The sequence below is a fragment of the Equus asinus genome, chromosome 13 (assembly GCF_041296235.1).
Source record: "Equus asinus isolate D_3611 breed Donkey chromosome 13, EquAss-T2T_v2, whole genome shotgun sequence".
NCBI classification, from domain to species: domain Eukaryota; kingdom Metazoa; phylum Chordata; class Mammalia; order Perissodactyla; family Equidae; genus Equus; species Equus asinus.
This window is the reverse complement of record NC_091802.1, coordinates 18,093,738-18,120,471: the sequence shown is the minus strand read 5'-3', so window position 1 is coordinate 18,120,471 and position 26,734 is coordinate 18,093,738. Positions and strand designations below refer to the sequence as shown.

Below are 26,734 nucleotides of genomic sequence, written 5' to 3'. Positions count from 1 at the left end.
AAGGCTTGAATAAAGAGTATAAAGAGGGGCCAGCCTGGTGGCACAGTGGTCAAGTTCGAGCATTCCACTTCGGCGGCCTGGGGTTTGCTGGTTCGGATCCCAGGTGTGGACCTACACACTGCTTGTCAAGCCATGCTGTGGCAGGCGTCCCACATATAAAGTAGAGGAAGATGGTCACGGATGTTAGCTCAGGGCCAGTCTTCCTCAGCAAAAAGAGGAGGATTGGTGGTAGATGTTAGCTCAGGGGTAATCTTCCTCAAAAAAAAAAAAAAGAAAACTACATAAAGAACGATTACAACTTAATTGCAAGAAGACAAACATCCAATAAAAAATAAAAAATGAAAAAAAGATTTGTACAGACAGTTCACAAAGAAGATATACAAATAGCCAATAATCACATGAAAAGATGCTATACATCACTAATCATCAGGGAAATGCAAATTAAAACCATGATGAAATACCATTACACATCTTCTAAATTGGCTAAAATGAAAAGATTGACAACATTAAGTGTTGATGAGGGTGTACAGCAACAGAACTCTCATGCATTGCTGGTGGTAATGGAGAAAAGTACGGCCACTTCAGAAAACACTGTGTAGCAGTATCTTATAAAATTAAATATGTAGTTGTCTTATAACCCAACAATCCATTCCTATACATATCTTTGACAGAAATGAAAACTTATGTCCACACAAAGACAACCCAATGTCCATCAACTGGAGAATGGATAAACAAATGAGGGTGTGTTCATAGTATGGAATACTATTCAGCAATAAAAAGAAAGGAATTATGTAACCTTTACCAACTCTCTTAATCTCATCAAACCATAATTGATTTTCTGCAAGATGGTGATAATAGGTCTCTCACAGCACTATGATGAAGGTTGAATGCGATAAAGTACATTAAAATGACTATTCTTGACCCTGGTGGGAGGGGGAAGTAAGGAAAGAAATAAATATGCATAATATAGATGAAGCTCAAAAACATTATGCTAAGTTTCAGCATTCAAACACCAAAGACTACATTCATTCATAGAAAATTCTAGAAAAAGCAAAATTGTAGTGATGGCAATTATAGAAAACTATGGTTGCTTGGGACTGGGAGTCAGGAAAAGGGAACGATTGCAAAAGGGCAGGAGAGAACGTTTTAAGGTGATGGAGTTGTTCCATATCTTGTTTATTGCGGAGATTACATGACTGCTTGCAATCACCCAAGTTTATCAAACTGCATACTTAAAATAAATAAATTTATTGTATTATGCCTCAATAAACCTAAAAAATAAATAAATAAAATGCTGATGGGGGGTTCCATTCCTGAGATTCTGAATGAATTGGCATTGGAGGAAGCCCAAGATTGCCTAGTCTTTTTCTTTTTTTTTGAGGAAGATCAGCCCTTAGCTAACATCTGCACCCAATCCTCCTCTTTTTGCTGAGGAAGACTGGCCCTGAGCTAACATCCGTGCCCATCTTCCTCTACTTTATATGTGGGACGCCTACCACAGCATGGCTTGATGAGCCGCACCATGTCTGCACCCAGGATCTGAACCAGCGAACCCCGGGCCGCCAAAACGGAATGTGCAAACTTAACCACTGCATGCCACCTGGCCGGCTCCCTGGCTAGTCTTAATAGCTATCCCAGGTTATTCTAATCTGTAGTCGGGAGAACTCCTCCATTAGAGGAGGCTTGCCCGGTGGAGAAGGTACTCAAAGGGAGGGGCCGTTGCAGATCCCACCCCAGCTCACTCCTCCCCAGGTTACCCTCCTCCTGGCTGCACTCTGCTTCCATTCTCCTCCCTAGTCCAAATCCCCAGCCCTTTCATACTAACCTCAGATAGCCCCAGAGAAAGTGAGGGAAAGGACAGTTCACACTGAGGTGTGAATGACTGATAACCAAGTTTTATATTTCCATAGAGGCTGCTTGTTAATCTAAAGGAGTATTTTAAAAAGTGGAGCTCCCGGCAGCATGACTTTCAGAGGTGTGTTTCCACTCTTTCTTTGGGTAAGAGTGGTCCAGCTTTAAGGCAGCATGAGGTAGAGGTAAAAAAAGTCCAGGTGGAGTCCTAATCATTCATTTATTCATCAGTCATTCATTCAGCAGACTGGTATGAATCATTCTGACTCAGCAGACACGTATGAAGCACTGACTCTGTTAGGGGCTGTGGCAGCTGAAGGAATGAGAGGTGCAAGCTGGCCAGAGCCAGGATTTCTTCAAGGAGCCGTGGAATTAATTGCAGTGTGATATGACTGGTGCTGGAACCAAGGTGAATCCCTTTGTAGAGAAGCATGCCTAACTGGACCCAGGGCCGAAAGTCATAGGTGAGCTGGGCTTTGACAAACGAAAAAGGATCTCGTGGCACATCAGAATTGGCCACCCCAAAATCTGTCTCTTTGGCATGAGGATTATTTGGCACTGGTTACTTTTAAAAACTACAGAAATGGGAGAAGCTCTGAAAAGTAGAATTTACCCTTTGTTAGAGACATTTACATTTGTAGGGGAAATCTCCATCTGTAAATGTGTCTCTCTCAGTACCAGGAAGAAGGGGGGATGACCTTATCTCTAGAAACTCTTATCAACACAGAAAGCAAGGACTTAAATCTGCATAATAACCTTACTCTCATTTACTGTACTTTTCTGGTAATCTCCGGTAACTGACTCCCCCCACCCCCAACATCCTCCTTTGTCTGTAGCTGAGGATGGTATTTAAGATGAGAACCTCCGCCATTTTGACGAGGTACTCAGTTTTCCTGAGTCCCTCCTATGTATACACGTTATAAAGCTTTGTTTGATTTTCTCCTGTTATTCTGTCTCATGTCAATTTAATTCGTAGCCCAGCCAGAAGGACCCACCGGGTAGAGGAAATGTTCTTCCTCCCCCGCAACCTCACCAGGTAAAGGAGGAAGCAGCACGATGAAGGAAGTCATGAGAGACTAAGGAGTCACCAGGGGATGGTGAAGTGCCTTGTGTGGCTGTGTCAGCGAGGGCATGGGGAGGCTGGAGGGTGTCTTCGTGGGGGGAACCAGAGAGGGAAGCAGGGATGGACACAAGGACCTGATGCAAGTGTTTTAGCCGGGAGATTATCCCAGGAAGCAGGAGTGAAGGAGAGGGAGACGGACAACAAGGGAAAGCCAATAAAGAGCTTGTTGTGGATTGGCGATCACTGTGAACAACTGGGGCTCTTCCTGTTGGAGACCACTGAGCAACCACGGAGAGCACACCTCAGAAATGCCCTCCGAAGACAGGAGCCTGGGGCACTTACTAACCAGCTCGTGTTTCCACTGGTTACGGGGTGCCCATGGAAGCTTCCATCTGGGATGCCCTTGAGAGCTTTGTGACTTTGAGAAAAACCCTAGGACAGAAAAGTGGAGAGTAGTAGGGGTGTGCTTGAGGCGAGACCCCTGCAGCCCATGGGAACTGTCCAATGCAGCTGCAGCTGCAGCAGAAATCCGAGATGGACCAAAGGGAGGTGGCATGGGACACAAAAGGCATCTGCTCAGAGAGTCACTCAGATTAAGGCGCTGAATGGGTGCAGCAGGCGGAAGAAATTCAGGAAACGGGGTTGAACAAGTAGGCTGGGGTCAGAGGATCCATTGTGAAGTGTCATACATGCTGGGTTACAAAGTTTAAACTTTATTTGCCAGGCCCTGGCACCTAGTAGGTGCTCAACAAATATTTATTGAATGAATGAATGCTAATGACAGATGCACCTGAGCCAAGCGCTTGCAAAGCTGGGCTTTAACACCCAGCAGATTAGCTATGTGACCTCTAACCTCTTTGATCTTTCATTTCTCTCTCTCTCTCTCTCTCTCTCTCTGAAGTAGCAACAATAATACCTTCTTTACACAGGGTTGTTGTGAGGAATTAGACGAGATCAAAGCTGTATGGCGACTAGAAGTGTGGACTCAATAACTGTCAGCCCCTCTGCCCCTGCCCCTGTGATGACCCAAAGCCAAGTAATAAAGCTGAACTATCCACCAGCTGGAGACAATGAAGGTTGCTCTTGGGATCTGTTCACAGAAGACGTATGCTGGCATTTCCAGCTATATTGGTCCTCATGGAAAAAATTAGTGGTATTGGTAACAACTTCCTGGGACCAAAGGGAATCATATTGCTGCTTTAATTAAAGGACAGAGCTGAAACTATCCTCCCAGGGAACTTACAAATTCAGAAATTGATACTTATAGTAACTCATAGGGTTTTTTTTTTTCCCTTTGTGCTTTTCAATATACGTATTGAAACATCTTTCAATCAATATGCTGTTGACTAGGGCCATCCATCCCTGCTCTGCCGCATTTCTCTCTCCTGAAATCTTAACAGAGGCCAAGGTGCTTGTGGACTCCTCTGGATGGAATACCCCTGTACGGGCTGTTTGTAGGCATTGGGAGCTCCTCAGTCCTTCCCAGTGGACAAAGGAGACTGGCAGCCTCTGGGAGGTAGGGACAAAGTATGATGCTAAGGTGGGAGAGAAAACTGACAAGGAACCAGGTGAAGGATTGAGAAATCAGACAAACTGGGAAATATGCAAATAATGTGTTTTAAAACATATCCATTCCCCCACAGCAGTCAGGCACAAAAACAGACACTGCGATGAGTCACGCCAGTGGCATACCAGATTTAAAAAAAAGAAGAAGGAGGAGGAAAAAGGGATATTGGGAAAATGAGTAAACACAGACTTTGTCAGAGAAGGAAATTCCAGAGTTGAAAAGCCTCTGTGGGAGGCACATCTGAGACTGCAAGCTGGGGATTCCTTCATCTGTCTGTTCCTTCCTTCCTTCACTCATGTCTTTCATTCAATAATTATCAGTTAGCTCTCTATCACACACTGCAAGAAGCAGCGGGAATACCAAAGTGGGAAAGACACAGGTCCTGCCCTTGAAGGCTTCTGAAAGTAGGAGAAACAGAAGATATCACTAATAATTAGAATAAAGTGGAACAAGGGCAAAGACTAAGACACAAGATGGAGGGGTGACACAAAGAAGAGGGGAGGGGCCAGGAAAGGCTTCTCAGAGGTGGAGATTCTTTAGCTGGGTCTTTAAAGGAGGGTTAGAGTCCCCCAGGCAGTGGGGAGTTGTGCCCGTGTGTAGGGACAGGAGTTCCAAGGAAGAGGACAAAGCACCAGAAAAGAGCAACAGGTCTTTGGGGACAGCATAGAGTTGCACAAAAGAAAGGGAGCGAGGTGGGCAGAGACCTAATGTGGGAGGACTTCCTGTGTCATGCAGAGGAGTCTGGATTCCACCCTGTAGGTGATGAGAAGCCACTGAAGGGTTCTAAGCAAAAGCAAGGCACTATCTTACTTGTGGTTAAGAAATATCTTCCTGGTATCTTCCCAATATCCAGCCTTGAGGGGCGGATTGAAAGGGGCTGAAAAGTGGGAGGATGGCCTTTTCACATGGTTCAGGGGAAAAGCAAGTGGCAGGTGGCTGGAGAGAAGGGGTCACTGAGTTTAGCTCCAGTCCCCAAAGGGCATTGTGGACCGGAAGAATGCGGCTCCAAGTCACTTAGTCTCTTAGAGTATCAATTTCCTCATCCTTAAGATGAAGGAAATGTGAACGACAGATAAGGTCCCCTCTTGCGGCCAGCACGAGACAGTTTATCAGGACCTCTCCTGGCAGACAGTGGGACCTCACCCAAGATCCTGGAAAGGGTGGTGCAGCCAGGTGTGGAGGAGAGGGCGAAGCGCGAGCCCCACCATCCACCCCACCGCGAGAGCCAGCCCAGATGGCTGTCCCCAGCTCCTCCTTCTTTCCCTGCCTAGAGGAATTGTTCAGGCCACAAGGAGGAGGTGGAGTGGAGGGTCCTCTTAGACGCCCAGGCGTCTAAGGCCCTTGCAGTCATGGTTTGACTCAGTCACACGGGAGTACCATCAGCTTTGAAGTCACAGGGGCCTCTAGCAGGGCCCCTTGGATCTGTCACCCTTGTCTATTTCTCCTCCGGGAAGCTCTAGTGAGCAGCAGAGAGAATACTTCAAAGGGACTCCAAAACGCCAAAGTTTATCCTCGATTTTGGATCAGACAGCTCTGCGATTTTGGACAAGTTAGTTCAAGGCGCTCAATAATCCGGGCAAAGGACAGCCCCGCCGGTCAGCAGCCGGCTCCCTCGACACCTGCCCTCGTCGCCGCGCCACATCGCCTTTCCCCACCTTTTCCTTCTTGGTCCGAGGCGCCGCCCCGAGCCCGGGCAGGCGAGGCTGCGGAAAGCCGGGCGGCGGCAGGTTGGCTGGGGCCCAGGGCGCCCCCGCGCGCTCCCTCGCCGGGGCTCCCGCCTCCCTCGGCCGCGCGGGCCCGCGCTCGGGTGCAGGGAGCCCGCGCCCACAGCGCGCGGCGGCGGGAGCGGCGCAGCCCGCCTGGCCGGGAAGGGGCGAGCCGGGCCTCCCGCGTCCAGCTCCGAGCGTCGCCGGCGCCTCTGGGGTGGGCAGCGCCGCGGGCCTGCCCCGCTGCGGCCCTCTCCCAGCCTCCGGCGCCGCTCCGAGGCGCGCCAGCGGGCCTGGCCGGGCGCCCGAGGCTCCGCGCCCGCCCGGCTCTCCCGACGCCCGAGCCCGCGGGGCGCCCGGGCCGGCGGCGGGGGCTGCAGACCAGGGCGGGCCCAGGGCCCCCGGCGCCCGCCTCCGCTGCGGGTAGCCGCTTACGTCAGGGAGGCGAAACCCAGAAGAAGAAAAAAAGGCACGAGGGCGGAAGGGGAAAAACTTTATTTTTTCTCTGATTCTCTGCTGGGGCTGAAGCGAAGGACAGCCGACTGCGCCAGCGCGGGCTTCCCGGAGAGAGGCGGGCGCGACCCCAGCCCGCTGCGCCGGACGAGCTGGGCCCCGGAGGCCCGAGGGGGCGCCCGGCATGTGGGACCCTCAGGACTTTGAGCGCCACTGGCGGGCCGAGTTCCCCGGGGAGGAGGCCCCCGTCATGCGGCTGGACTCGGTGCTGGACATGGAGCGGGAGCTGGAGCGCTGCAAACTCAACCTGAAGCGTCTGCAACAGGTGCTGGCCGAGGAGAAGTTCAAAGTGTCCTACCTGCAGGCGGCCCTGGCCGGGGAGAAGCGGGACCTCGCCGGCGGGCCCCTGGAGGGCGGGGGCGGCGGCAGCGCGGGAGAGGCGGCGGAGGGGCCGGCGCCTGCCGGGCCGGAGCGCGCGCCGCCACCGCGCCGGGAGGAGGGCCCCGCAGGCGGCGGCGGAGACCCCCCGGGCCCTGCGCCCCCTCCCCCGGAGGCAGCCGCGAAAGCCGAGCCTCTCTCCTCCGTGTGCCTGGACCTTCCCACCTGGCCCGGGGCGGCGGGGACAGGGGGCGCCGTGCGCAGCTTGACCGCCGCCATCCACCAGCAGCTGCTGCAGCCTCGCCTCCTCTTCACTCCCCGGGAGGACTGTGCGCCCCCCGGCCACGATGGCACGGTTCCCAGCGCCCCCGGCGAGGAGCTGTCCTCCAGGACCCACGAGGGGCGGAGCTCGGAGGAGGGAGAGCCCGACGCCTCCGGCGCGGACGATGGGGGCGACAGCAGTGACCACGACTTCGAGATGGTGGAATTGAACGAGAAATTCGTCCTCAGCCACTTGCTCGTGGCCCCCTACCGGCTCGGGACCCGAGATGAGGCAGAAAAGCCGGTGCGGGCGTGCAGCCCCCATCGCTGGATGCACCTGCTCCCCGGGGGCTGGCGGCAGCAACGCCGGAGCCACGACCTGGAGCAGCTGGAGGCGGAGGCCAAGGACGGGCGGAGCTCGCCCCTGGCGGCAGAGGAGCCCCCCCGGCGCGGGGCTCGCGAGCACCTCCCCCCGTGGCGGCGCAAGCGGTTCCTGCGGGTGCCGGAGCGGGACTCGCCCAGCCACAGCTCGCCCGAGAGGGGCAGCGACTGCAGCCGCAACAGCTCGGACCACGAGGACGGCTCCTCTGCAGGTAGGCGCGCCCCTCTCTAGATCCCTGCCTTGGCATCCCGGTGGCTGATGGCCGCTTCCTACACCCCTCCCTGGCATACCTTGTTGGTCCTGTTTAACCTCAGGCGCCTGGGAAGAAGGGAGATAAGATTTGCTTGTTTACCTTGAAGCCACTTGTGGGACTTTAAAAAAGATCTTGCAAAGTGATTTCGGCTTGGGCGAGTTTATGAAAACAAGCGCTGTGCGGCTGGCACGGGTGATGGAATGGTGCTCTGGACCAGAGCACGGAAGGAATCTTTCGCTTCAGGCCTCAGCCTTTCTGCGCTGTTGCAACATCACCACCCCGTCCCCCTCCAGCTGATCCTCCACAGGTCGGTCAGATTCCTTTGCCACACCGATAGCATCCTTCAGTGCACAAACTCCAGTGGCTCCCCATTTTCCCCCAGATTCCTTGATACGGAAGTCGAAATCTTGCACTTAATTTTCTGAACTTCTCTCTCATCTTTCTCCAGCCTGTATTTTGCATGCAGGTCAAGCTGAAAGAGCCTCTCACTCAGGGAAAGGTCCATCATCCTCACCAGCCCCTCTCTTTGCTGACTGCCCCCTTCCTAGAAGGCTGCACCTGATCCTCAGCTTCCTAGGAGCCGAGGAGCCTGCCTGGGAAGGGGAATAGAGTTTTCAAGCAGGCCTGGTGCCCAGAGATCATATCTAGTGCAGTGCCTTCATTTGATAAAGGAGGAAACTGAAGCTCAGAAAGATTAAGTGCTTGGTGGAGTGAGCTGAGACCTCCACTGGGGGCTCCTGTCGTTGGTTGTTTCCCCTCACATCTGCGCTCTCTTCTGAGGACAGGACCTGGTCTTAGCCATCTTTGAATCCCCTTGCGGTAGTCCCCATGGTGACTTGCACATAGTAAGCTCAATAAATTTTTCTTGAATAAATGGATGGTTGCATTAAACTGAATGTCTCCCAGCCAGCCAGCTCCTCATAGGTCGGGGAGTAGGAATGAGGCTAAGGAGGAAAGGACAGATAGGGATGTGGGGTGGCCTGTGACTCCTTCCTTGCTGTCCCAGGGACTTTCAGGGCCTCCTCAGCCACAGGGAAAGCATAAATTGGTGTCTGGTTGGGTGAAGCTATGACCAGGAACTTAAGATGCCTTCCTGCTCAGTGAAGGAGATTAAAAAAAAAAAGAAATCACCGATGCTGGGATTGTTCCAAAATCTCCATTATTAGATCTTATCTAGGTGGGTTTACATTTGAATGAAAAACTGTCCATTTTGCTAAAAGCACATTCTGAAGGTTCCTTGAGTCATCTGTCGTGATCAATTACACTTATTCATTAGCAGATATTGGCTGCTTTTCCCGTAGGTAATACTTTTGCTGCCCATGCCAGTAACATTTTTATGTGCCCCTTTAACTTAAAGGAAGAGTCTGAAGATTTCACTCTAGTGCCAAGTTCCAAATGCCCTCAGTGGAGGCTACCCAAGTGGCCCAGAGGTGCTTCGGAGCTGGCTCCAATCCCACCTCCCCCCAGACCCACATCCATCACCCTGCCAGGTGATCCCAATGCACTAGATTTTCCCTAGGGAGTGATGTTTATTTCTGTGCTGTCTCTTCTTTCCTTCAGGGCACTCTAGCACACAGAGCACGTTGATCAGATCAGGAATTAGTGTTCCATCTGTCCTAACGAATTATAAAACGTGACCCCTCAGGGTGGACCAACGGTAAAAAAATTCTCCCGCCTCTGGGCTGAAGACTCCAGCCAGGGCACATGTCTGTCTTTGGCTAGCAGCGTCTGGGCTGTGTTTCAGGCCCCATTCCAGGACCCCTGTGGAGAGCAAGCTTGTGTAGGGAACCTCTGGACAGCTGCCTGTGGGAGCCCCGCCTCCTGTCTCCGGAACCTCCCCAGTGAGGAAGTGAATGGGGGTGGACATGCAGATGCATACGTGCATGCACACACATCCACTCATGCCTGCACATGTATACACATGTGCACATATTCACACACATGTGCATGGGCTCATAATCTAGGAGAAAGAGCCTTCAAACATACAACAAGGCACTAGAGTAGAAGGATTAAGGGCAAGGGTTTTCACACTGGTGGTGACAGCCCACTGAAATCAGTGCAGTGGGGAGTGAAAGCATCGTGAGGCCTTCCTCGGCCACTGTGACTGGCCTGCATTCTTTGTCTCCAAAGCACGCACCCAATTACCACCTCAGATGCTGAGACTTTGCATGTGGATCTTTCACTCTCTCTCCAGTAAAATGCAAGCTTCAAGAGGGCAAAGATTTTTGTTTCTTTCATTCACCGATGTAGCCCCAAAGCCTAGAACAGTGTCTAACACATGTTAGCTGCTCCCCACGTATTTGTTGAATGACATCCTTTTTTAAAATGGGATGGAATAGAATAGAAAACATCAGTGTGCACTGCGCATGGCAATGATGAATGTTATTCTTTTTAAAATCTGTGTTTAATTATATAAAAATATGTGAGTGTATAGTGGGTCCTGTTGTAGAATATTCTACGTACAGGTTCTTGCTATGGGTTGGACAAAAAGCATTGAAAATGCTGATAAAGACCATGGGCTCTGAAGCTAGACTGCTTGAGATGTTGGGAAAAGTTATTTGAATTTTCCGTGTCTCAGTTTTCTCATCTGTAAAATGGGGCTAATAAACACTCTTCCTTCGTACCATTGACATGAAGAATAAATGGGATATTATTTCTAAAGGGCTTTGAACAGGTCCTGGCACATAGCAAGCACCCCTCATGTTAACTAACCACGACTATAGGTTGTCTTCTTTGAGTTGACAGTTCAGAGCTTCCCCTCCCGGGTCATTCTGGATCACAGACGGGTTGGTTTTCTGTGGTGTGTGTGGTTTTTTCTAGCAAGGCTCCAGCTCTTTCTGGCACCTTCCAGGCAGCAGGGCAGGACCTGAGGCAGAGTGTAATCTTGGCTCTTGAGGATCTCTGGGTGGATTGGCCCTGAAGTTGTTCCTCTCTCTCCACCAGCAATCGCGGGCATTATCTGTGTTCAGAGATCTTCAGCCGAACGTCAGGTTTTATTGGGCAATCCAGGCTTGCCTTTGTTTGTCTCAGGGTTTTAAGGAGAGAGCGCGCTGAGGCCTCTCATAAAAAGGCCCAGAGGCAGGGGTGCTCCCCTCCTTGGAAACGGGCCTGTTTCTCTTAGATGAGGCGCAGAGCCCCATCCCAAGACACATTTGGGTTTTTTTTTCTACACCTAGTAGCCAAGTTAGAGTTTAAATAAGTTAGAATGCCAGTTCTTTTAGTATGTTCCTTTTAGCACCTTGTAGCCTTGGTAGCAGGAGAGACTAGGCCGTGTTGGTGTGGTTAGAAGTGGAGGCTGAGGGTGGTGGTGTGAATGTGGTGGGGCTGGCAGAGCTACAAGGGGCCACGTTTGGGTCATGCGTGCTGTGAAGACATCCTGTGTGTGCGCTCTGGCTCTGCCCCTCGCTGGGTGTGAGACTGGGTGTGGGCAAGCCACTGACCTCTCCTCAGTCTCTGGCTGTTAGATGGGAATAATGAGAATATAGCTAACACTTACTGAGGGCTTACTTTGCGCCAGCTCCTGTTCATAGCATTTTACACAGGTTAACTCACTGATGTCGCACAACAGGCATTATTCTTATTTCCGTGTTACATATGAGAAGCTTGAGGCCCAGAGAGCTTAAACCACCCTGCCTATGGTCACCAGCTTAGAAGGATTTGAACACAGACAGTCTGACTCCTGAGTCCGTGCTTTCAAATACTAAGCTATGCTGCCTCAAATAATAGCACCTACTTCTCAGGGTAGTTATTAAGATTAAATACAATAAAATATTTTAAAAGTTTAGCTAAGCGCCTGGTGTACAGTGACCATTAAGTGCATACTTAATGTATGTGTGTATGTCTACGTATATGCATGCATTATTATTTTCTTTGTCACTAAAGTCCCCAATAGACCCCGGTCTGTCTGCTGCTGAGGTCAACCATTAGGGCGGCTGCCTGCCGATGGGGCTCCTGGGTGGATGTGGCCTCATAGGTGAGCAGACCGCCTGCTGGGTTTTAGGTCTCCCCTCCTCAGCTGGGTGCTTTTGGGCACTCTGTCTGCATACAGAGACCATGTATTTTCCCTTTCACGTTGACATGCTTCTGTGCCACGCCTGCCATAGAGGTTGGATGACATGTCCTTTTCGGGGTTCCATGCATTCCTTGTGCACACGTGCCCACCTTGTGGACCAAGGTGCTGTCTTCCAGCAAAGCCCAAAGGTGGGTTTTAGAGTCAGGCATCCTTTCGACTGGCAGCAACTATTCATCTGCTATTCTGGTTTTAGTTCAGATGACAAAGTCAATATCACTAATATTTTAAATCGGTAGCATTTTCTCCTTGTGTTAAACTTTGCTCAGTGGAGGACAAGTGGTCTCTCTTTTTGCTAGCCCTTGAAATTCATCCACTCATCCGTTCCACTCAACAAGGACGTATCGAGATCTTACTTAATGCCAGGTCTGTGTTAAGGGCCAAAACTGCAGAAGTCAGTGACCCACCTTTAAGGTTCTCACTGGTTATTTGGCTCCTGGGGTAGAAACCATAGGTTTTTAGATAAAGAAACAACTTTCCAGCAGGTAACTTGTTAAATCCTGAAATGAGTGACTAAGGGCTGTTATTTAGAACCTCAGTGACATTTGAGAGCCTAGAAGAGAAGTGGGGCTACTCCTGCCCCTCTTCAGACAGATAAGGACCCTGGAACCCTAAAAGTAACCTCAAAGTCACATGCTCATGGCCCTCAAGGCAGGGCTAGGAGCCAGACTTAGGCTCTTTCCCTTATTTCCTAGAGTCTTTTCTTGCCTGGAATGTTAAGCAGAGAGCACTAAAGATGTGAGTCCCATCAAAGTCATAGTCACTCGAGCAGCAGAGCATCTCATTTAGCCCCAGCCATCTCAGTGGGTGGAAAGTATTAGTCCCATTTTATAGATGAAGGTGCCGAGGCTGGGAGAGTTAAAGAAATTTATCCAGAGTCAAACAGCTGGTGGTGGAGTCAGCATCTGAACTCAGATTAGTCTTACAAAGCTGACACTCTTTATTTTATTTTATTTTTAAAATTGGCACCCTAGCTAAGAACTGTTGCCAATTTTTTTTTTTTTTTCTGCTTTTATCTCCCCAAATCCCCCCGGTGCGTAGTTGTATATTTTAGTTGTGGGTCCTCCTAGTTGTGGCATGTGGAATGCTCACCTGATGAGCGGTGCTGTGTCCGCGCCCAGGATCCGAACCAACAAAACCCTCGGGCCGCCGAAGCGGAGCCAGCGAACTTAACCATTCGGCCATGGGGCCGACCCCTGACACTCTTTAAATTCCAGCCTATCATGCTGTCCCAGGCCAGCTGTAGAATTCCTGACTTCTCTCCTTGGGAGACCCTGCCGTCAGCTTCTGCCTGGCTGCAGATGGAGACTTTTTATTTTTAATCTTCCTGGGAAATGCATTTCCTACTAGGTACTCATGTTACCTAGCTCATTTGTATCCTGATGGGTTTTTGCCCCTTCCTGGTAGTGACTAATGAGATTTTGGCTCCAGGAAGCATTCCTTGTGTTCACTGGATGTGTCTGAATAACTTAATTCAAAGTATTGAATTTTCAGCCTTAGCTGTGATAGAGTAATTTTTTTCCATTCCCTGTTGTGGAGAGATATTAAGAAACTATTTGAGACACATGAGCCAGTGGTTGGCTGTGTATCATTTGTAACTGGAGTGGACGTTGCCTCACTGTTTGCTTGAGTCTTCCGTGCGTGCCTCCCTCCCCCCTCCCCCACCTCTTAGCACCGTCTACACCTCAGGAGCACTTTGTCAGCGGCCGGAGGGTGTGGGTAGGTTTGTTTAACAATTCCTTCCTCCTCTACGAGTAGTCAATGCAACCAAGCCCGAAAACTTTTCTATTCTCCTCTAGTCTGTTTTTCTTGTTAAGAGACTGTTCACAAAGCAAATGGACTCCGGATCTTTACGTTTTAAAGTCAGGATCTTCATACACTTTTCTGGCTTTGAAATAGTGGTATGATATTTTCCACATTTGAAAAATGGAGTTGATGTGACCCAGCATGCAGGGTTGTGAAGCTTCTGTGGAACAAGTTACTGCCCCTCTCTAAGCCTCAGGGTTCCCTGTCTGCCGAGCGGGGGTGATAATGAGAGGCCTCTGTTCTAGACTTGTGAAGCCTGGGTGAGATGATGTGTGTAAGGGGCAGAGCACAGGGCCGGGAAAATCAGTGTTTAATAAAGCTTTGATGGTGTTCTTGTTACTGTTCCAAGTCCAGGAATTCTCAGTGGGCTGGTCCAGGCCACAGCTCTTATTCATGTCTCTTCATCCAATGAAGTTCCCCAAGCCTCTTCATCTGCCTCTTTCTCTCCTTTCTTACCCCATTCCAGGTCCAGAGATATTTTGTTCCTTCAGAGGGAGACAAGCTTTCTTGGTCCTTTGTGGTTCTTCCCCAGTCAGGCCCTGTCTCCTCTGACGTCTGCAAAACCATCATCTGACTTCTCCTTGTTTCCTACCCTCTACCCACTTGCTTTCATCAGTGCTCATTCCTAGTAGCGTCTTTTCCTGTGCTCTTTCTGGCATTTGAGATGCCCTTCCACCTCCACTTCCCCAATCGCAAAGCCAACTCTTCCTTTAAGGCCTGGCTTTTCCGTGGAAACTTGTATTGGTTAAGATATGAGTTTACCACATGTGACAAAACTGAAAAAAATGGCTTGAGTAAGATAGAGGTTTATCTATCTCTCATGTAAAAGAATTCCAGAGGTAAGCAGTCCAAGGAGAGTATGGTGACTCCATGATCATCAGGAATTCAAGCTTCTTTTGTCTTTCTGCTTTTCTGCCTCAAGATTGCCTCAAGGTCCAAAATAGCTGCTGGAAGTCCAGCCATCATATTTATGTTTCAGACAAGAATTAGAAGAAAGGGAAGAAGGACTTGAGAGTGAGTGGTAGCTATTGGTCTGGCTTTTAAGCCACTTTCCTGGATGCTTTTCTCGACAATCTCTGTTTAGATCTCATTAGCCACCTCTAGCTACAAGGGAGGCTGGGAGATGTAGTATTTTATCTAGGCATAGGGCCACCTCAAATAAAACAGAGGCTTTGTTACAAGGAAAAATGGAAGAATTGATATCGAGTAGGCAACTAGCAGCTTCTGGCACAAGCCTTTTCCAACTACTCCAACCCATCTTGTGGTTCTTAGAGTGAGCCCCACGCTCGCACAATTGTCTTATTATGCCATCTATTAATTCATTGACCCAGCGAACAAATAACAACTGAACCACTGCTCTGTGCAAGGCACGATGCCTTTTATATGTTTACTGTGAAGTGTTGCTCTCAGACCAAGAGGTTAGCTGGCTCCTTGAAAGCAGAGATCATGGCTTATCCTTCTTTTTCTCCCTCCTGGCCACGTGGCAGGCTGTTGATAAGTACCCGGCTGATTCTGGAATAGTCACAAGTGAGAAACTCAATGAAAAAAATAAATTCCTTGACTTGGTACTGTGCTAGACAATCCCAGTTGTGTCAGGTTTGTTTTGGTTCGTTCTGGTTTTGAGGCACCACAGCCAAGAGAGCGGGGCGTAAGTCATCTCTCAACATCAGGGCTGCATTGTAGCCACACGGACTTACTTGTCCAGGTGTTGGGGTGGATTTGGCTATTTTGGAAACTGGGCTCTGTTTGTATACCAAACTAGAATTCTAAGCAGAAATCTCTGTGCCCAACTGACTCGGCCATGACTCTGTCCATGTAGCTGTATTTACACCACGTGAATCTCCCTTGTTATTCTGCGTCGTGTAGCTGCAGAGTAAGTGTGCAGTCTTCCGCAGAGAGCATCCGCTTCAGGCCGCGTTCCTGTCTTCCTATCTGATCCTTGCTCTAGTCTGCTTGAGACGAGACTGTCTGAAGGGAGGTTGCCTAGAGCTCATGTCACATCTTGCCGCTGCTGAGAAAATGATTGTTTCAAAATTTTTATTGGCGCTTCGGAGGAAAGGAACCAGAATATATTTAGCACCTACTCCCTGTAAGGCACCGTGTTAATGCTTAACCTCCATGATCCTATTTGATATTCAGAACTGTTCTGTTCTTATTATAAAGTAAGAACTACTGTTCTCATTTTGCAGAAGAGGAAACTAAGGTTCTGACCGGTGAGTTAACAAGCCTACGTTTCCTTAGGGCGAAGTGGTGGGGTTATTTTTTTCTCCTATTTTACAAATTAATTAATTTTATTGAGAGATAATTCACATACTATAAAATTACCCCGTTAAAGCCTACAGTCATGGTGTTTAGTATATTCACAAAGTTGTACGGCCATCACACTCCAATTTGGACCATTTTCATGGGGCAGGGGGTGCGGCTGCTTTTGAGTCTAGGCTTCTCTTGCGACTGTGCCGTTTCCTTTTCTAATTTCCCACACGCAGTGATTTAAAATAACTAGACCCGGGGCCAGCCCCGTGGCCGAGTGGTTAAGTTCACGTGCTCCGCTTCAGTGGCCCAGGGTTCCCCCGGCACGGACATGGCACGGCTCATCAGGCTGTGCTGAGGCGGCGTCCCACATAGCACAACCACAAGGACCTACAACTAGAATATATACCGGTCTACTAGGGGGAGAAGAATGAAAAAAAGAAAAAAGAAGAAGATTGGCAACAGATGTTAGCTTAGGTGCCAATCTTTAAAAAAAAAAAAAAATTAGACCAGATGTGGGGGAACATCAGGGCCCGTTTGGGTGAGATATGTACATAAAAAGACCATCCGCTCCTTCAGTCACTTCCCATCGCTGCGATGGTCCAGCTGCCCCTTTGAATTGCTGTAGAACCGGCTGGCCTCAAGTCCTCTGGGCCTCACCCCGCCTTCTTTGTGTTTCCTGGACTTGGGGCAGGGGGCAGAACGTCCCCAACTTGAGGTTCCACAAGCCTGCCTCCTTCCTGCCCTGTGGCTGTGGTTGGCACGGTGAGAGGGTCCCCTGTTCAGACCTGTGTCTTGTTTGTCTTGGTAGCCCCAGAAAGTGACAGTGCCTGCCATATAGGAGTACTCCGTAAATGTTCCTGAATATCTAGACGTCATTTCATCACCCCTGACCTAAACCACTGCATTAACCGAATCTTCTGCCTCCAGCTTTTCTCCTCCAGCCCCTGGTTATCTCCCACATTAAAGACAAAGTGGTTTCTCCAGCTCCTAAATCTAATTAGATTAGACTGAAGTGATCGGACAGGCTCTCTGTCCCTTTAAAAAGCTTCCTCCCCACCCCCACCCCCACACCAAGCCCTACCTAGCAACTGCTACTTTCACACTACTGGCCAACATCGTGTCACATGGCCATCATCAGTTGCAAGGAGGACTGGGGAATGAGGAGTTTTAGCTCTTCAGCCTCTATTATAAAGAGTGTTAAGGGAGAGGGACCTGTGAATGGCTGTTGGAAAACCAGCCCAGCGTCAACCCCACAGACCGCCCCCTGACCTTTGCACAGGCACTCAATGAGCAATTATAAAACGGTTTGAAATGGTTTGCCTGTGGTCCCCCCCCCCCCCCCCCCCCCCCCCCGCCCCGCACTGGATTCTAAGCCCTTCAAGTGTGTGTGTGTTAGAAGGGGACCACTGCTTTTAATTCTCCGTTCCCTGCCCCTAGCACGATGCCGGCATGTTGTATTTATTGAACAATTGAAAGAATGACTGTACATTTTCAAGTAAGAAATCTGTGGGATTTGGAATGCCTGGGCAGACTATGGGGGGGTCTCTTTAAAGAAACTTTTCTTTTTCTCCTCCTCCTCTTCTCCTTCTTTGCCTTTATCTTCATCTCTTTCTCCCCATTGCCCTCTTTTTTTGGACCAGTAGGACTAATTGATAGGGCGTGTTCCAGAGCTGTGATTCTCAAGGGCTGTGGTGGGCTTTTCAAACTTCACAAGCCTCAAGGTGATTCTGACCTGTGCCCTTCTAGCTTGCTGCCATGTCCGCCTGCCTGCCAGTTGAGAACTTGCCATTTTGTGCCTGTCTTCCTGATGGGAGTATGATGTTTACTGAAGGTGGGCAATGCAGAAAAAGGCTGATACTTCAAACCTGGCCTCCCCAGCTAATGGAGGCCTGTGCTAGTCCTTAGGGCTGTAAACTGAATATTTTGGTTCCCCTTTGCTTTCCAGGAACATGGTAGGTAGGATTACATTCCTGGTTCCCTTGAAAGTGGGTAGGACTATATGCCTAGTTCTAACCAATGAGTTTCAATGAAAGTGATGTGTGCAACTTCTGGACCAGAGCATTTAATGCTGGTATGAGACCCATTAGAGCTCCCTTTTCCCTCTGCTACTGCAATGCACAATGTTCCGGATGGTGACTGCTCTGTCAGCCTAGGTCCTAGAGGGAGGGCAGTACAGAGCAGGGCTCCCAGCCAACCCTCAATGGACATGTAGTAGAGTGAGAAATAAAGCATCGTTATTTTAAGCCACTGAAACATTTGGTGCTGTTTGTTACTACAGCATTACCTAGTTTATCCTGACTGATACAGACACCTGACATATTCATACAGAAGAATGGCTCTTCTGAGCCTCAGAAATCAAATAATTTTCCTCAAAACCTCTAAGTTCCTGTTTCACTAAGGCCAAATGATAACCATGGCTGTTTGTATGTGTATATGAGAGGGTGGGTCTCAAAAATGTGAAAAAAAGTGTTAGAAATGGCTAAATTATTCACCATTGTTTCATTCAGTGATTTACTAGGATTTATAAAACTCAATAGCAGATTATATTCATGGCTAAGATTTTAACAGAGGCTACAGAGCAAAGGCAGCAAGAAAAATCTTTGTATCTACAGACTCTAGAGAGGGCTAGCCCAGGCTTTTGGTGTCCTTCCTTGTCCGAGGCCACACAGGAGCGCTTTCTGTCTAATAGCAAACTGCAAAGACGTATGTGGAGTGTCTTCCCCAGAGGAAATCTGTTTGAGTCTCAGGGTTTGAGACTCTTGTGGGGAGCTGGTCACATAGGCATATCTGCTAAACCACCAGCCACGGCAACCAAAATTAAGAACCCGCAAGATGAAACCAGATGTATATTACCAATCTTGATGTTTGCGCAAAGGAACCTGACAAGCCTTTACAACACGGTCCATTGCTCCAGGGGCAAAATCATGAAATCACTAACGTAGTGAAAAGGATCCTAGAATTAAAAGCCATGGAAACCTTTTTTTGTCCGCGATGTCATTGATTAGTACTGGAGCATATTAACTTTATTTGTCAGGGTGGAAGGCCTAAATGTCTGATTGCCCAAGTCTCTGAGAAATGTGGTTTCCTTGGGGATTTTGCACATTTGGAATCAGTGTGACACTCAGAAAAGTTCCGGAAGTGCAATGCAATTCTCCAAGTTCTTTGTTAATTAGTTTTTGGGGCCAGCCTCACAACTTACTCACTATTTACACCATTATTTCAAATCATAAGGAACAGGCTTGTAAACAAAAGTTTGAGACCATTGATCTGTAATTTGGGGATATCTGACTATAATGAGATGGTTTTGCCGTGCCTAGTGTTTAGGAGAAGAGGTTTATATTACTCACATACTTTAATCAGTACAGCACCTGAGACAAAGTATTAGTGTTCCCATTTATAGTAATAAGTCTAGAAACATGGAATCACTTGCCCAAGTCACATAGCTACTAAAGGACTGAGCTAGGATTGGAACCCAGCTCTTCTTGGGGTCAAAGTTAGTCTCCTCCCTCTCACCACTAACTCTTTTTTTTTTTTTTTTTTGAGGAGGATTAGCCCTAAGCTAACTAACCACTGTCAATTCTCCTCTTTTTGCTGAGGAAGACTGGCTCTGAGCTAACATCCATGCCCATCTTCCTCTACTTTATATGTGGGACGCCTGCCACAGCATGGCGCCAAGCGGTGCCATGTCCACACCCAGGATCCAGGCAGGTGAACCCTGGGCCACCAAGAAGCGGAACATGCGAACTTAACCGCTGCACCACCAGGCCAGCCCCTCACAACCAACTCTTACTCTCTCCCTCCTGCAGCTCCTCATCTCTGAAATAAGGTGATCAGAGTAGATGGCTTTCCAGGCCTCACTCTATGAGCACCAGTAAGTGAAATGAGCTGGGACGCTCTACTGACTAATGGTTAAGAGCCTGTCTTTGAATCAGAGGAAATTGGGTTTGGATCCAGGCTGTAGGCTGCTTGTTTATTTTGTGCCCTTAACCAAGTCACTTCACCTTTTTATAAATCTATTTTCTTTTCTGTACAAGGGAGATGATTATCCTTCACCTGGTGTTGTAAAGATTAAATGAAATAATATACAGGAACTATGCAGCACAGGGCCTGGCATATGGTAAGCTCTGTGTAAATGTAGACAGCCACTGGTCTCGTGGTCGGGAGCAGGCTTTTCTAGGATCATATTGCCTGGTTTCGAATCCCAGCTCTGCAACTTAACTGCCATGTGATCTTGAGCTAACTTAAATTTTTTTTCAATAGTTCATTTTATTTTTTATTTTATTTATTTTATTTTTTTAAGATTTTTTATTCTTCCTTTTTCTCCCCAAAGCCCTCCAGTACATAGTTGTGTATTTCAGTTGTGGGTCCTTCTAGCTGTGGGATGTGGGATGCCGCCTCATCATGGTTTGATGAGTAGTGCCATGTCCGTGCCCAGGATCCGAACTGGTGAAGCTCTGGGCTGTCGAAGCAGAGCGCACGAACTTAACCACTCGGCCATGGGGCCAGCCCCTAACTTAAATTTTTTGTGCCTCAGTTTCCGTATCTGTAGACTGAGGGTGATAATAATATGATATCAACACCTAATTAAGTGGATGCGAAGATTAAATAACTCAATATAGAACAGCACCTGACACATGGTAAACAGTGTGAGTTGGTTAATTTCATTGTTATTTTCATCACAGTCATTACTGGTTTGGCCACGTGTGTTGCTCAAATAGACCGTAAGGGTGAAAAATGGTATCTTGCTCATCCTGTTGCCTGGTCATCTCCTTAATTGAAACCTGAGGCTTCTGGAAATCCTGCAGTTTGAATAATCTAAGAGCTGGGTTGGTGGAGCATCCAATTACGGATGCTCACAGCTGCAGCCTGGGGAGGAAGGTGAGGCCTCCACTGTCTGGCTGAGGTTGTGGTCCTATTATGGAGAAAGCCCTGCTTTGTATGCAGCTTCTTTGCCTTCGTTTGGCTGCATAATTGCGCCTTTTTGTTTTATTTTAAAGCATCTTGTGGAATTCGGAGCCCTCTCCCGCTGACAGCAGCGGAAAGCCACAGAACGTCCTGTCTCTAATGAGCCTCGCTGACGCTCTGATGGTCCCACCGAGGCCGCCAGGCCCGTGCCCGCATCCACAGGCTCCCTTTGAACACAGGCTACCGCGCCGGACTTCATTATGGGGCTCCCTGAGCACCCCCAGGATCCCCCACGCCTGTCCTCATTGTCTCAGAAGGGCACAGATTTGCTTCCTGAATGCTGGGCTTGTTGGTAACCTTTGTAGGCTGACAAGAGGAAACAGAAATTAATTATTCCTATCAGCCGGCCTGAAGGAGCTGTTGTGTGCAGAGTTGACTCCCCTCTGGCGACCAGACCCAGAATTCCCCAGGGCCTTTGGACAAACAGAAGACAGTGTGGTCCTTGCAGACAGCTGCTCTGAAAGCAGGGTTGGCAACTGGCTGGCCCAGGGCTACATGTAGTCTGCTGATATGCTTCGTTTTGGGCTGCAGAGGGTTAAAACAAAATTGAAACAATTTAAAATCAGGAGATTTTACATAAAATCTAGATTTCTGGCTTTTCTTGAAAGATGGGACGATCTACAATACATGTAGAAATCATCAGCTAGTGCTGAATAACTGACCCTTTCAGCCCAGACATGATTTCACGAATTGCTTCTGCCTAGCCCCTTTGTCAGTTCACACTGTGAGAGGTGTGTGTATAGTCTAGTGAACAGAGCAAGATCCTGGAACGGGCCTGCCTGGCCTTGCAACCTGGCTCTGCCACTTACTAGCTGTGTGGCCTTAGGCAAATTGCTTACACTCTGTGGGCCCCAGTTTCCTCATCTGCAAAATGGGGGTTGTAATAGTCTATTTCACATATTTGTGAGAACTAAACGAGTTAGCGTAAGTGCTTAGAACAGTGCCTGTCACATCATAAACGCTGTGTAGGTGTTAATAGCTACTAGTATTACACCACCTGCCTAGTGTTTTAGGCATTTGAGGTTATAATCCCTGTGTTAAAGAGTCTTCCCTAGAAGAAAAAAATGTATTTCTTTCCTAGTGTGCCTCAACCCACTAAACCATTTACTCCGTCCTCCTGCCCCCCCCTCAGCACCTTGGACTGTAACAGAGGAGTGCTACCCACTGTAACAGACCCACTCCTTCAGGTCAGTGACTTGGGCCAAGTTTCATCTGGTTCACGTGACAATGAATGTCGGGTTCCAGGTGGGCAGGTTTCCTCCCTGTGGTCACTCAGAACCCAGGCTCCTCACGCTTGTGCATCTGCCCTCCTCTAGGTTCTCAGCTGTCAGAGGGCACTGGGGGAATAAGAGAGTGAAGATATGCTTGCTTCTGAACTGTCTTAGCCCAGAATTGATACCCCTTTCTTCTGCTCATATTCCACTGGGAAAGACGAGGCACACGTCCCCTCCCAGATGCAGGGGTCTGGGCAAGTGTAGCCCCCAACTGGGCAGCTGCTCCCCAGTGACAACCCTACTCTGGGGAGGGGGCTGGGGCAGGAATCTTTGGTGGACCCTCAGCTGTCTTTGCCACCACAGCCATATTAAGTAAGCCCCAAATCAGCATCTCCCTGGACCTGTTTTCTTGTTGCTACTTTTACTCTGTGAAATGTTTCCAAAGGTGACTGCCTTGTTTTTGTTTGCTTTTTCGTTTGGTTTATTTGGGGGAGAAGGAGAGAAACAACCATTTTATTTTTAATTTCATGCTTCAAATTTGTATATACCACAAAAGCATTGACTTAGGATATCAGAATTAGATTTGGGCAATAGTATTCACCTGAGTTACTTATCTGGCGAGAAATACAACTTAGCCATTGTGCTTATATATACACTGCAATAGCTGCCAAATGAGAGGAAAAGAGACGTCTACAATCACAGTTTTTATATTCAAATCTTAAATCTCCTTTTTCTTCCTTTAATTTGGGTCAACTGTAGATATTTAGCATTTATCCTTGTTAAGGTAGATAATTTAAACTTGTTAAGGCAATTACTCATGGGGTATATATATATATGTATGTAATAAAATATATACACACAATATATACACATATATACATATATATTATATCATACAATATATACACATATATACACACATATATATTATGTGTAATATATAAAAATATAAATATATTTATATGTATAAATATAAAAAAATGTAATAATAAAAAAAAAGTCCCACACAGCATTTCACATCTCTTCAAAATAGAAAGAATCTTATCCTGCTTTTTTTAACCAGTTTGTCTCTTTGGAGCCACAGAGCCTGTCATCTTTGAAGAAGTAAGATCACTGTGGGGTTACGACAGCATCTTGGCTGCAGTTTTCACACAGTCTGGGGAAACTAGCACAGAAGAAGTAAACATGAATTAGGACAATGACCTTCAACCTCTGTGACCATAATTCAGACTCAGTATTATCTCTCTGACTGACAGCTTTCTCAGTCCCCCCAAATCAGTCTCTAGGGAAATCAGTCACAGGAACAGTGTGGAAGGAAAACCCAGAATCTGCAGTTTCATGTCTGACCACTTCCCAGCCTGACTCAACTGCCACCCTGGCACATTACAAAATCAAGAGGTTTTAGAAACGGAGAAGTGGAAGTAGCCAGCTTTCTCCCTCCGTCCCGGGGCGGCAACTTGTTTAGTGCCATGTCTTGGAGAAAGATCCATGTTAGCACAGACTCTGTGGCTCGGTCTCGTGGTCAGATAGGTTGACTCTTGCTGAGTCTTGGAGACACCATTCAAGGATTTGCTGGAGAATTTCACACTCCTTTAGCTATTTGGCAAAAGGGTGAAAAATCTCCTGAGTCGAAATCGTCATCCCAGATATGGCTCCTCTCCCTGTCTTTTCTTTTTTTTTTTTAAATTTTATTGTTGCCACACAATACCATGTAGCCATCAACAATCATGTTGACTTTTTTTTATTAAGATTATGATAGTTTACAGCCTTGTGAAACTTCAGTTGTACATTATTGTTAGTCACGTTGCAGGTGCACCCTTTCACCCTTTGTGCCCTCCCCCCACCCCCCCTTTCCCCTGGTAACCACCAATCAGCTCTCTTTGTCTAAGTGTTAACTTCCACCTATGAGTGGAGTCATACAGAGTTCGTCTTTCTCTATCTGGCTTATTTCACTTAACATAATATCCTCAAGGTCCATCCATGTTGTTGTGAATGGGACGATTTCATCCTGTTTTATGGCTGAGTAGTATTCCATTGTGTATATATACCGTATCTTCTTTATCCAATCATCAGTTGATGGGCACTTAGGTTGCTTCCACGTGTTGTCTATTGTAAATAATGCTGCGATGAACATAGGGGTGCATGGGACTTTTGGAATTGCTGATTTCAAGTTCTTTGGATAGATACCCAGTAGTGGGATGGCTGGGTCATAAGGTATTTCTATTTTTAATTTTTTGAGAAATCTCCATACTGTTTTCCATAGTGGCTGCACCAGTCTGCATTCCCACCAACAGTGTATGAGGGTTCCTTTATCTCCACAACCTCTCCAACATTTGTCACTTTTTGTTTTGGATATTTTTGCCATTCTAACAGGTGTAAGATGATATCTTAGTGTAGTTTTGACTTACATTTCCCTGATGATCAGTGATGATGAGCATCTTTTCATGTGTCTATTGACCATTCATATATCTTCTTTGGAGAAATGTCTATTCATGTCCCCTGCCCATTTTTTGATCGGGTTGTTTGATTTTTTGTTGTTGAGCTGTGTGAGTTCTTTATATATTATGGAGATTAACCCTTTGTCAGATAAATAACTTGTAAATACCTTTTCCCAATTAGTGGGTTCTTTTTATGTTTCAATCCTGTTTTCCCTTGCCTTGAAGAAGCTCTTTAGTCTGATGAAGTCCCATTTGTTTATGCTTTCTATTGTTTGCCTCGTCTGAGGAGTTATGGTGTCCGAAAAGGTTCTTTTGAAACTGATGTCAAAGAGTGTACTGCCTATATTCTCTTCTAGCAGACTTATTGTTTAAGGCCTAATCTTTAGGTCTTTGATCTATTTTGAGTTTATTTTTGTGAATGGTGAAAAAGAATGGCCAATTTTCATTCTTTTACATGTGGCTGTCCAGTTTTCCCATCACCATTTGTTGAAGAGACTTTCTTTTCTCCATTGTAGGCCCTCAGCTCCTTTGTTGAAGATTAGCTGTCCATAGATGTGTGGTTTTATTTCCGGGCTTTCAATTCTGTTCTATTGATCTGTGCACCTGTTTTTGTACCAGTACCATGCTGTTTTGATTACTGTAGCTTTGTAGTATGCTTTGAAGTCAGGGATTGTGATGCCTCCGGCTTTGTTCTTTTTTCTCAGGATTGCCTTAGCAATTTGGGGTCTTTTGTTGCCCCACATGAATTTTAGGATTCTTTGTTCAATTTCTGTAAAGAATGTCATTGGGATTCTGATTGGGATAGCATTGAATCTGTAGATTGCTTTAGGTAGTATGGACATTTTAACTATGTTTATTCTTCCAATCCATGTGCATGGGATGTCTTTCCATCTCTTTATGTCATCATCAATTTCTTTCAGGAAAGTCTTGTAGCTTTCATTGTATAGATCTTTCACTTCCTTGGTTAAATTTATCCCAAGGTATTTTATTCTTTTTGTTGTGATTGTGAATGGGATTGAGTTCTTGAGTTCATTTTCTGTTAGTTCATTGTTAGTGTGTAGAAATGCTACTGATTTATGTATGTTGATTTTATACCCTGCAACTTTGCTGTAGCTGTTTATTATTTCTAATAGTTTTCCTATGGATTCTTTGGGGTTTTCTATATATAAGATCATGTCATCTGCAAACAGTGAGAGTTTTACTTCTTCATTGCCTATTTGGGTTCTTTTTATTTCTTTTTCCTGCCAAATTGCTCTGGCCGACACCTCCAGTACTATGTTGAATAAGAGTGGTGAAAGTGGGCACCCTTGTCTTGTTCCTGTTCTCAGAGGGATGGCTTTCCGTTTTTGTCCATTGAGTTGGCTGTGGGTTTGTCATATATGGCCTTTATTATGTTGAGGTACTTTCCTTCCATACCCATTTTATTGAGGGTTTTTATCATAAATGGATGTTGACTCTCTCCATGTCTTTTTATCTCGATTTAACATTTGTTTCATTCTGCTTCTTATTATGCTGATTCCAATGTCACCCTGACCTCACAAGGCTTGCTGAAGGCAGGGACTGGCTTACGGTGGTAAAGAGTGCAGGCTCTGGGGCCAGCCCAGTGGCGCAGCGGTTAAGTTCGCACGTTCCGCTTCTTGGCGGCCTGGGGTTCGCTGGTTTGGATCCTGGGTGCGGACATGGCACTGCTTGGCAAGCCGTGCTGCAGTAGGCAGCCCACGTATAAAAGTAAAGGAAGATGGGCATGGATGTTAGCTCAGGGCCAGGCTTCCTCAGCAAAAGAGAGGGGGACTGGCAGTAGTTAGCTCAGGGCTAATCCTCCTCCTCAAAAAAAAAAAAATCTCTTAAGAGTGCAGGCTCTGGAGCCAGAGCTACTAGCAGTGAGGACTTTAAAAAGTTATTTCACCTCTCTGTGCCTTGGTTTTCTTATCTGTAAAATGGATGTGTTGATAGCATCTACCTCCTGCAATGTTGGGAGGATTAAATGAGGTAATCCCTTCAGCACGATGCCTGACACATAGTGAGCACTCCATGATTGATAACATGCTATTGTTCACCCTCTGGTTTCCTAGCAT

General features: G+C 47.4%; 1 protein-coding gene across 3 annotated transcripts in view; it reads left to right on the top strand.

Annotated features, from left to right (window-relative positions):
• Positions 1–6,684: 6,684 nt before the first annotated feature.
• The window catches only part of ABR (ABR activator of RhoGEF and GTPase), a 179,206-nt gene continuing 159,156 nt past the window's right edge, over positions 6,685–26,734 (top strand). For all 3 annotated transcript variants that reach the window (XM_014826907.3, XM_070482622.1, XM_070482621.1), the window contains exon 1: positions 6,685–7,872. In XM_014826907.3, coding sequence (XP_014682393.2) covers positions 6,825–7,872 — 1,048 coding nt within the window. In that variant the 5' untranslated portion in view covers positions 6,685–6,824. The remainder of the gene's footprint in view (positions 7,873–26,734) is intronic.